Source organism: Rissa tridactyla, chromosome 3, assembly GCF_028500815.1.
Source record: "Rissa tridactyla isolate bRisTri1 chromosome 3, bRisTri1.patW.cur.20221130, whole genome shotgun sequence".
Lineage (NCBI taxonomy): Eukaryota > Metazoa > Chordata > Aves > Charadriiformes > Laridae > Rissa > Rissa tridactyla.
In genome coordinates, this window is record NC_071468.1 from 18,727,264 (window position 1) to 18,739,582 (window position 12,319).

Consider the following 12,319-nt stretch of genomic DNA (forward strand, 5'->3'; position numbering starts at 1 on the left):
TATGCTTCATTCTTTCAGGGGGATCTTCTTCTGCATCATCTTTACTATGAGTAGAGCAAGAACAGTATTTTTCAGTTAGAAATAAAATTATTTTTCAACCAAGTTTACAGTGTTTCTATGCAACTGAAGAGGCTTCAGAGAGGAGCAGAGTGCCTGTTGGCATTTATATCCTCTACTGTGAGCTAGAAGTCTGCTTCGTGTAGACTAACAGATCTCTAAATTGTGCCAAGATGCTCATGTTTATAACGATCTTGGAGATTATATGTAAACGATAAAGCAATGTTTGGTGAAGGAATGAGTCCCCTGTTCTTCACCATTATAGTGTTTTCAGCTCCCAAGTCTTTCTCAAGAATCTCACTGTGACTACAGCAAATAAAATAAGTATTAAGTGCCTCAATTAACACTGGTCTTCTATGTTGTACTGAAATCATAGAATCATTTAGGTTAGAAAAGACCCTTGGGATCATCGAGTCCAACCATCAACCCTACTCTACAAAGTTCTCCCCTACACCATATCCCCTAACACCGCATCTAAACGACTCCTAAACACATTCAGGGATGGTGACTCCACCACCTCCCTGGGCAGCCTATTCAAGTGGCTGACCACGCTTTCTGTGAAGAATTTTTTCCTAATGTCCGATCTAAACCTACCTTGTTGCAGCTTGAAGCCATTCCCTCTTGTTCTATCACTTAATTACCTGTGAGAAGAGACCAGCGCCAACCTCTCTACAATGTCTTTTCAAGCAGTTGTAGAGAGTGATGAGGTCTCCCCTCAGCCTCCTCTTCCTCAAACTAAACAGTCCCAGCTCCTTCAATCGTTCCTCATAACACTATTGTTCCTGAGTAGATTGAAAAAACAGAATGTTAGAAGGATCTGTTACCTGTTCTGCTTCTTATAGCAAGGCATTGCATCTTACTCCGTTGTTTTGAAAGTCAGTAGGTTTTTTTTCCACAGCCAAGCTGATAATAGAATATGCTTTGTGCAAAAATGTATCAGTATTAAAATATAGATCACTTATAACTATGCTCTCAATTCCATAAAAGGAAATAATATATTTGCAATTTATATTCGAGTGCTTGTGTGGTCATCAGGTCTTGAAACAGCAACTCGGAGAAAATGAGATCTTTTTGGCAGTATCCGTGATTTGCAGCATTTTTGCCTGCTTCCATAAAATGGAGTTGGAGAAATGCTGGTGGAACTGCTGAAAGCCAAGCCTGAGGGATTGACTTTTCTTACAGCGTGTGTCGGGGTGAAGGCCTATGGAGAAGATCTGCCTGGGCTGCTGTTCGCATGGGTTTGCGTTCTCTCCTTTGACGTACCGTCTTTGGAGGTGGCACCTGTAGATGGCCTTGTCATGCCCAGAGCTCTCCATTATTCTTGCCCTTTCCTTCCCTACGATGTTGTGAGACCCTTCAAAATCTTGCTGCTTTGAAGTTCCTTGTTATGACAGAGCAGAAACTTACTTTCTGTGCAGTGAAAAGGATGTGTTTGCCACTTAGAGCCAAATGTGTAATGCTCACCTGAACAGAGCTCCATGTTCAGTGCTTCAGTACTGCTGTGATGAAAAGACTTGAACACAGATGTGACGTGGAAGTGATCTTTATTTTACAGTCCAACACACCTTAACTGTTACTAGACAAAATAAATGATGCTGTAGTTGTGATTGCAAAGACATTTTTTTTCAGACAGAATTTGAAATTGATAGAGGGAAAAAAAAAAAAAGGTCTGGCTGTGTGATTCTTGGTTATTTGAAGTGGCTATGTATTGTATTGTTTTGTTTTATCCCCCACCCCTTTTGGGAATTTCACAGAAATATGTGTCAAGAAATACCTGCAATTTCTTTGAATACCTGTTGATTGTCTAATGCAAGTTTCAGAATATTCTGAACAATATTGGATAATAGTTTGGCCGTAACAGAAGTGACCCATTTGGTGATGCACCTTTCTATTTTGTAACCACTTACATCCTTTGCTCAGTGTATATGAAATTTGGGATTCATTTACAGTTTTAGAGCAGTATTTAGGGAAGACATCAGTTCACACTGCCAGCCAGTGAAAACCCAAAACTCTTTTTTCTTAACACACTGTGGATAGTTATTTTTCATAGCATTTCTGCAGTTGGAAAGAGTTAGGAATCAGATATAATTTAACAAAAATTCTTCAATGTAAGTGGTGAGTTGCAGCGATTTCCAAAAGGAAGTTTCAGATTTAATTTGGAGAGGATGTATAGCTTAGCTTGTGATCAAAATATTAATCAGATTCTGAGGATGTCTCCGTTTTTGTGTCAGCTTTGCTTTCTGTGTGATGTTCAAACAAAGCAGTTAAATTTGTATGTCTTACTGTACCATTTTAAAAAAAAAGATTATTTTTCTTCCTTTCTGCTACTTTGGTTATTTAGGTTGGACAGTCTTTGGAGACTGTTTCCATCTTACTTTCCGGCATGTATGGTACTTAAAAAGATGAGGTATTGATTGCAGCTGGAGGTTGGGGTCCCTAATAGAGCACAGTGAATCTATTTAATCACTGTCATCTCTTACTACAGGAGCTGTGTTGTAATTATAACAAGTAGTATTACACTTTCTGGGAAGTTACCATTTTAACTGGTTTTTTTTTTTTAGGCTACTTTTCCTCACATATGTTGACTTCACTGAAGAAATTAAAAACACCTACGCTTTATAAATAAGAACTATATTCTGTTTTTTCACCAACCTTATTCTAAAAGAAGTTGAATGAATGGTGTAAAGTAAAAAAACATTTGAGGTCTTTTTAACAGGAAGCAGCTAATGAAGCTCACTTTTGATATGTTTTTTCAAATTATTCTTACTTTTGCTACTTACTGCTGACATTAATTTCTAAATTACAGTTACATAAAAATTGTGTCCTTTTTAAATTATACCGCCTACAGGGCGCTGTGCTGATAGGCAAGTAATACAAGGAAATGTAATACCCTATTTTTCTCCCAACAGAAACTTACGAAGATTTTGAAACAAGAGTCATTGAGGTAAGCATTACAGATCTTTTCAAGGACTTCAAATATTTATCCCTCTTTTATATTGAGCTTGCAATTATTTAACCAGTCTCTGCTAAGTCAATCTTACAGCAGTGGGAATTAGTTTGGTATTCTGTTTCAATGGCATGACATAAGGCCCCAATGAAAAGAACGCCAGATTATCTTCTCTGTTGAGCAAATAATATCTAATTCAAAGGTGGTTTGGAGTAACTCTGAAATGGCAAATTCCCACAGATAAAGCTTTTAAGAGTTAACATACAACCATAATAAGGAATACAGTAAAGCGTTAGGGTTATTTCTCAGGCAAAACTACAAGTAGGAAGTTGTATAATTCTGCTTGTAAAATAAATAATGAATTATAGGGGGGAAGCAGGAGCCCCAGGCAGAGAGTGAGTGGGATGAAGATCCCATTTTGTGTGTGTCTCAAGTAATAAAATACTCACTTGCCCTAGACATCTTAAACTGTGATATTTGTGTCTTCTGGGAAAAATATTCCAACAAAATTTCCCATTCATAGTTTTATATCCACTTTGTCATTGTGCTTATTGACAGAGTAAAGATGATGGTTATGAATGGACTAATGCAAGTCTTGTTTCCACCCTCACTTCTGAACAGATTATATTGCATCAACTCACTTTAAAAATGTCTATCAATCAAAAGTAGTAACTGGCAAGAGATGTCTGTGTTCCCATATTTTCCTTGTCTCTGATTTTTAGTAAATAAGATCTAGTATATGCTGTAAATCCTGCTATCTTTATTTACAAGTAATAAGGTTGACTCCTACGTGCTTATCTCACAAACTTATTCCTGGTTGAACTTCATAGAATTATTCTCTGTACTCTTGAACTCTGTGACTGGCTGACTAGGGCTTCTTAATGGAAGTCTGGAATATTTTAAAGAACAGCCTGTGTGCTGAAACGCATTCTGCATGTCCTAGGTATTTAATGAAATATAACAACAAGGCCAAGTGCCGGGTCCTGCACTTGGGTCACAACAACCCCATGCAGCAATACAGGCTTGGGGAGAAGTGGCCGGAGAGCTGCCCAGCGGAAAAGGACCCAGGGTGTTGGTCGACAGCCGGCTGAATATGAGCCAGCAGTGTGCCCAGGTGGCCAAGAAAGCCAACAGCATCCTGGCCTGTAGCAGCAATAGTGTGGCCAGCAGGACTAGGGCAGTGACCATCCCCCTGCACTTGGTACTGATGAGGCCCCACCTCAAGTGCTGTGTCCAGTTTTGGGCCCCTCACCACAAGAAGGACATTGAGGTGCTGGAGCGTGTCCAGAGAAGGGCAACGAAGCTGGTGAGGGGTCTGGAGAACAAGTCCTACAAGGAGCGGCTGAGGGAGCTGGGGTTGTTCAGCCTGGAGAAAAGGAGGCTGAGGGGAGACCTTATCGCTCTCTACAGCTACCTGAAGGAGGCTGTAGCCAGGTGGGGGTCGGTCTCTTCTCCCAAGTAACAAGTGATAGGACAAGAGGAAATGGCCTCAAGTTGCACCAGGGGAGGTTTAGGTTGGATGTTAGGAAAAATTTCTTCACAGAAAGGGTTATCAAACGTTGGAACAGGCTGCCCAGGGAAATGGTTAAATCACCATCTCTGGAGGTATTTAAAATTTGTGTAGATGTGGTGCTGAGGGACATGGTTTAGCAGTGGACTTGTCAGTGTGACGTTTTTGGGTGGACTTGATGATCTTAAAGTTCTTTTCCAACCTAAGTGATTCTGTGCTTCTATGAAATCAGCGTATCACCTTAGAATAATTTTGTTGTGGTAAATTAAGAAGCTACAGAAATTTAAAAATATTTAATTTCATTACATTGTCACCGTTTTCAAACATACAGTGACTTTCCAGTGTGTAACTGGTTGTATGCAGTCCCTTGGTTGGTGTGAAGTGATATTACTAAATCCATGTCACTCAACATACTTGTGACTGACAACAAAACTTAAAGCTAAAGGGTAAGGTCCTTAATGCTACCAAAAAAGTTATTTAGCGACCCAAATTCTTAACGACTTCAACAGAAACACCACTCAGAATATGGTAAGAGAAGATACTTATTTCAAATGTGATAAAGGTGGATTTTGCTTCAGGAACAAGGTAATAATTTTTAGTGGTGAAATGTGTGAATTGTTAATAATGCAGATATGGGGACCCATGTTACTTCTCAATGGAAAAGCCATTACTGATGAAGGCAACTTGCAATTCATTCCAAAGCAGACCATCAACAATTGGTGCTATGCGCACCCACACTATTGCAAGATATTTTATGCTTCCCATTTATCTTACTAGTTTTTCTTTCATTTCAAATGCATTAGTTGCTATGGAAACGGTAGAACTAGTATAAGCATTGTTGGGGGGAACCATGACTTCAGAAATAAATTGATTTTTTGTGACTCATTTGCTCCCAGTCCAGGATCAGATGAATCACAGCATCCAGAAAGGGACCAGCTCTGGAAGTGAGAGCAATTATTTGCTCTCTGTCCTTGCATTTTCCCTTTTCTTCTACTTGTGTTGTAATTTTAGTGAGACTTGTGGTAGCAGTGGCCAAGTCATTTCCTACCCTATCTGTGTCCAGAAGTTTGGTTTTTAGCCAACTGAAATATCAAATTTTTTTAATTTCTTTTTTTAAAGACATAATTTTTTGAAAGGACATGATATTTGCTAAAATGATTGATCCATTAGAAAGCAACACCCTCTACGATGTGGCAAATTGACCGTTTCCAGCTGGGGCCATCACAAAGCTCCCAGATAAGATACCATTTGGCTAAGTCTTTCTTGTTCATATGTATTGATCTTACTGGTGAAGGAGAAGGGGCTGTGAAAATTCAGTGTTACTTGCAGCACTTTACAGTGGGCTGTGATTTTAGAGCCTTGTTCAGCTCCTTGTGCCCTGAAGCCCACTTTGCCAGTCTGTGGAGCCCCATAAAGCAAGAAACTGCCTATGACTCTTCAGGTCAGCTGCAGGATGCAAGGCATCCTTGTGGAGCGTTCTGCAGAGGTGGTTGTGAGAGAGCCCTCCCACTCTGGAAACAGCTGCTGCAAGGTGGCTTCCTTTGCATAATTGGGCACCCTGGGTGGAAGAATCAGAGCCTCCAGTAACTGCTGTTGAAGTCTCACAGACCAAATGAAACCCTAAGGACTTTTGGTCAAAATTTGAATTGTGCTTTGGTTAAACCTTGTTATACAAATACTCGGGTGCATAAATCAACCCAGTAGCTTTGTATGTAAAGTAATTAGAATCATACAGTGTCTCGAGTTGGAAGGGACGGATTAAGGATCATTGAGTCCAACTCCCTGTTCCTCACAGGACTACCTAAAACTAAGCCATAGGACTAAAAGCATGGTCCAGACACTCCTTGAACTCTGACAGGCTTGGTGCCATGACCACTTCTGTGAGGAGCCTGCTCCAGTGACCGAGCACCCTCTGAGTGGTAATTTTCCTAATGTCCAATCTGAGCTTCCCTGGTACAGGTTCATTCCATTTCCTGATGTCCCATCACTGGTCACCAGAGAGAAGAGATCATCAGCTCCCCCTGTGCTTCCCTCCTTGAGGAGGGTGTAGATGCGATGAGGGCACCCCTCAGCCGTCTCCAAGCTGGAAAAGCCAAGTGACCTCAGCTGCTCCTTTGAAGTCTTGCCCTTGAGACAAGGTCATCCTCCTCCAGAACACTTTAATAGTTTGATGTCCTTCTTATATTGAGGCACCCAAAACTGTACAGAGTACTGGAGGTGGGGCCATACCAGTGCGATGTTGAGTGGAACAATCGCCTCCCTCAACCCGCTCACAATGCTGTGCTTGATGCACCTCAGGGCACGGTTGGCCTTTTTGGCTGCCAGGACACACTGTTTACTCCTATTCAATTTGCCATCAACCCAAACCCCAGACCTCTTTCGTCGGGGCTGCTCTCCAGCCTCTCGTCCCCCAGTTTATATGTATAGCCAGGATTGCCCTGCCCCAGGTGGAGAATTTGGCACTTGCCCTTGTTACATTTCATGATTGGTGATTGCCCAGCTCTCTAGTCTATCCAGATGTCTCTGTAAGGCCTCTCTGCTCTTGAGGGAGTCCACAGCTTCTCCTAATTCAGTATCATTGGCAAACTTACTTAATGTACATTTGACTCCTGCGTCCAGATCGTTTATAAAAACATTAAAGAGCACAGGCCCTAAAATTGAGCCCTGGGGAACCCCACTGATGACTGGCCGCCAGCCTGATGTAACCCCATTTACTGTAACCCTTTGAGCCCAACCCGACAGCCAGTTGTTCACCCAACGTGCTACGGACATGTCTAGCTGTGATAGGGTACCTTGAGAGACAATATCAAAAGCTTTGCTAAAATCCAAACACCCCACATCTGGTAGCTTCCTTTGGTCAACTAGATGGGTGACTTTGTCATAAAAGGAAATTAAGTTAATTAAACAGGATTTTCCCCTCGTGAAGCTGTGCTGGCTATGATCAGTCACATAAACTTGTCACTTTAGAACATTCTCATGTTGTTTACTTTCCCTCAGATGAAATTGCTTATTAGACTTATGTTCCTTTCAGGATTATTATCAGAACCTTCACTTGCAATTCATATTTAACTACTTTATTATTGAAAAACTATACTAGTCTAGCTGCTGCTTTGAAAAAGAGACTTCTCTCATTTCTAACCATGATCAGAGAGCCAAGGTATTAACCTGAATCAATACACATTCGGTGATAGATTGTGATACTGTGATAGATGCACATCAGGTCTCTTTGCTTAATATGAATGTTGATACCCTTTTATCACTAAAATGAAGTGTCCATTGAGTTGTTATGCAATTTTAAATGGCTAGAGATGACTGTTCATCACTTTACTTTTACTTACGTGACTACAGCTTCACTTACCAAACAGGTCTGTGAAACATTGCCTGTATTTTTAGCCAATATTATGTTGAACCTGTGTCCATACAAGGTATTTGTTCCAAAGTACCTGTGTTTGAGTTTCTATTCAGTTTCACTCACAGCATATCATTTGTTTTCCACTACCAAAGTTCATTAGTGATGCCCTTTTTGGAAGGGATCGCACTCTCTCTCTCCATTACCATGCGTTGTCATAGAATGTTGGAACAGCTGGTTTTCCTTCATGCAGATCCTTTTTAAATCCTTTGTCTGAAAAACCTGGCAAGGAATAACATGTTCTTAATTAGTAGGATGCACTTGAAAACAGTTATTCTGTCTCAAGATTTTGCATTATGGTCATAGTAAAACCTCGTATTCAGCTTTTGATCTATTTGAGACTGCAACTTTCTTGTGTACTGCATATCTCTAAGAAAACCGTAAGTGCCAAACATTGATTTTTCTTGCCCGACCTTATGCCTGATTGCATTTTTCTTGGAACGTGGCCAAACATCTCCCTTTTTGAGACAGGAAAAAGTGAACCAGTCTCTTGACAATAAAATCAGAGCTGGTGCCTAAAGAACTGTGAAATCAAGTGTTTACTTGGTTTGGAGAGAAAGGAGAAAGTTGCCCTTTAAGTGGGATTGTAGTCAAAGAGGGAAGGAGATGGCCATGTCCCAGTCCAGAACAGGACCAAATGTATAGAGCAGAGAGTCCCTTTATCTGCCTTTTATTGGTGGTACTTTGCAATAGGTTTAGGAATAGGACGCGAGATGTGCAAGAGACCTTAAAGCTACATCAGCACCTAGTTTCAATCACTGTCTCTTTTGAGAAAAATAGCAGATACTTCAAGTTAAGGAAATAAATAATGTCCTTTGATAATAATACTCTTACATTATTATTACGTTACTCTTATCTAGAGGCTTAGGATAAAGGGTGGAACCAGAAGTACTGAATATCAGCTGTGAACCACATCTCTTATGTGGAAACAAGAAAGGGATTTCTGTCTTTTTGTTTTTAGCTCTCAACTCCCTGTCATTGTCACCTCTCTTTGGAATGGTGGTCAACTGCCTTTTGCTTGAAATTATTTGCCATTCCTTGGTGAGGTACTTTCCATGAAGAAGTGTTTTATTCAGAAATTATATTCATCAATATTTGAGAATTTTAGTGTTTTATTTGATGTGATAATGGGACTCTATCCATTGTCTTAATGAAATATGTGTGGCCAGGGAAGGTACGATTTTGCCAGAATTAAGATAAAATACTTTTTAAATGGCCTTGAGTAACTAACAAATAGTGTATACCGGGTGCAAGAGTAAGAACAAAGTTAATGTTAACTGAGAGCAGCACTCATTTCTTTCAAACTGTGTACAAGGATAACCTATTGGAAAATGAGTTACTTTAAGTCTATTTAATTGGGAGAGAGGGATTTTCCTTAAGCAGAATAGCCTGATTCACAACAGCTCCTTGTCTGAAAGTTAAAAGAATAATCAGGCAAGTCAGAAGCTGACTGACAGCTCTACTCCAGAAAAGCCTCTGAAGGTTCTCTCCTGTCCTGATAAATGAGCAAAGAGGTTTCTTTGTCCTTGATTATCTTCCTGCATTTCGCTGAGACGACCATCAGTTGGGAATCCATCCAGCGGCTTGAAAGATTTCTCGATTACTCCTATGTATCAAAATCCAGTGGTTTTGAATCTCTTCTGAGACATGGAAAACAATGATGTTGTATTGTAATGTCAGATTGTGTAATTAAAAGTCATGAGTTGGTTTATTTTCTTTTACAAAATCCTCCAAAGGGGACAGGAATAAGCTGTTTTACATGTCCTGCTGTGACAAGGATAAGAAGCAATGGATTTAAATAATGAGCAAGGGAAATTTAGACAGAAAGTATGGAGTTGCAAATGGAAAGTTGAATGCTAGGATGGATTGTTGGAAGTTTATGGGATGTCTGTCACTGGATGTTTTTAAAAACAAGTTAGATAAATCTGTCAAGAGGGAATGGGGAGACAAAGTCGGTAACCTTCTAACCCATTTTCCTGTGATTCTTTAAGACTTTTCAGGTGAATTTCATTTAATCTATAGGCATCTTTGTGCACTCTACTTATTTTCCTTTGTAAGTAGCATAATTATTAAGGTTAGGGTAGATTTGCCTTCAAATATATGTACTCAGCACCCAAGGAGTATTCATCTGACGCTATCATGAGGTGAAAGTAGATCTGTAGCCAGTATGTGTGATAAGAGAGAAGAGAAATGGTTTCCTCCCTGGTAGCAGCTGGAAGTAGTCTGTAATCTAGTCCATATATATATATATATATATATTTATATATCTCTCTGCAGCAGTTGAACTGTTCTCTTTCTGTATTGGATGCATTTGAGAACAGCGCTGTCCTGTTGGAACTTCCAAAGGGCTTTCATCCTGCCCGAGTTAAAAATATATTTCCTTCCTTCTCCTAATTTCTAGAGTCCCCTCTCCCTGTAAATGTAGTGAATCCCTCCATTGCTGAGCTCATGCTTGTTCCTCACGTTCTGTTTGCCCTGAAACAGCGTTATGCAGACATTGTCTCAGGTGTCTCTGCTACTTGGTAGTGCTCTTTTATGTTGACGATGAAAATGAGCAAAATCACTTTCCAATATCTGCTGCTCAGAGCGATGCTAACATCCTTGCGAATGAAAAATAGCTTCTTTTTCAGTTTTTTTTTGTCAATTGTCTTTAAACTTTTTTATAGACCTTTCTTTGCCTTGCTGCCAGAGTAATTTTTTTCCTGAATTAAGTCCTCATAATTTTTTTTCATTTTTAATTTTTAGCGTTCTAGTACTTAGACCTTAGAGTAAGATGAGTATTTGCAGGGTCCTTTGTGTTAACTTCACAACGTTATTTTATTCTTTGGGTATGATCACTATTTATTTTAAAACTAAATTGCTGTATAAGATCGACTTTTCTGTCTTCAACAGAATGTGTGAAGTGGTACTCGTATGCACAAGAACAAATTAAATTGAAGTTAGTTTAATGAGGGATATCTTTTCTGTTAATGAGTGTTTGCAGTCTAAATTTTAAGATAACATTTATCAAAGGATCTGACCTTCACTGGCAGTTCATATTTAATGCTCTGTATGTCATGTGTATCTAAATAGACATGAATATAAACCTATACGAATGAAGTTGGTATCAAGATTTTTTCTGTTTTCTCAAGTATCTCTAATATATTCTTGTCAAATTTGCCATTGGTGCCTAGACGTGGCAGAAAATAAAATGAGTAGCAAACTTGCACTTGGTGTCACAGGTGGTTTGCTGCAATAATAAATGTGTTGCATGCTTCTATGCCTTATCGCATATGCTGGTGTGCATACTTCTAGACTTCCCCAAAACACCTTTTCAAGGATCATATTATTGGAAAAAAAGACGATGAAGATCTGATCATATGTAAGGGTATCATCTGATCCCTTTATATACCAAATTCCCATTTAATAGTATTGTAGAGATTATGTTGAGAATGATAAATGCAACAATGAACATTTACATGAGCATTAATGAGATGTCCTGAATTGCACCATGTACTTTTTATGCATTCTTATTTTAATATGCAAAATTGTCCTGGTTTGAGGTCCCCAGTTTTAAAACCACACGCAGCACGATTTCATTTGAGATGCTGAAGAATCACAAAAGCCTTCTCTATTTTTTTTTTTAGTTCCTCTTAGGTCAGGAGTAGCTGTACACACAGTAGATTGTTGTGGTGGGTTTTGGAAAACTCACACAATTTGTTAAAGCTCCTTTACTTAAAAGGAATTTTTTGGAGTGGATGGCATAGCAAAGACCATTTGGACCACTTAGCCTTTAGCTGTGTCTGTGTTGGAAGGCAGCTTGTAATAGTTGAGTTGCATGGGCACTGCACATAAAAGAATTGATTTTTCTTAATGAGCCCTGCAGTTGGCAGTGCTTTTAGTTAATTGAAAGGGCACATTGCAGAAAAGTGGCTGTGTTTTGTTGCTGTGACATGTCACAACTGACTGTCAGTTTGGGTACTACAGTAGGTATTTACTAAAGTCTGCCATTCCATGTTGGCATAATTATTTGCAGTCAAATTCATTAGATTAAACAGCAAAATAAATTGCTATGCAATGGTTCCACGTGCTATAGAAATCCGTTTCACTGCTTTGTTGTATCTGAATAATCATAGAATGGTTTGGGTTGGAAGGGACCTTAAAGATCATGTAGTTCCAACCCCCCTGCCCTGGGCAGGGACACCTCCCACTAGACCAGGCTGCTCAAAGCCCCATCCAGCCTGGCCTTGAACACCTCCAGGGATGGGGCAGCCACAGCTTCTCTGGGCAGCCTGGGCCAGTGTCTCACCACCCCCACAGTAAAGAATTTCTTCCTCATATCTAATTTAGACAATAAAAAAGCTTTTAGAAGCAGGTTGAGGCTTTACTGTTACACGAAATTGCCACAGGTATGAAC

General features: G+C 39.7%; 1 protein-coding gene across 8 annotated transcripts in view; it reads left to right on the forward strand.

The window, feature by feature from the left end:
• MRPS5 (mitochondrial ribosomal protein S5) overlaps positions 1–12,319 on the forward strand; it is a 63,025-nt gene that overhangs the window by 23,245 nt on the left and 27,461 nt on the right. For all 8 annotated transcript variants that reach the window (XM_054194733.1, XM_054194734.1, XM_054194735.1 and 5 more), the window contains exon 5: positions 2,967–3,001. In XM_054194733.1, the coding sequence (XP_054050708.1) occupies positions 2,967–3,001 (35 nt within the window). The remainder of the gene's footprint in view (positions 1–2,966; positions 3,002–12,319) is intronic.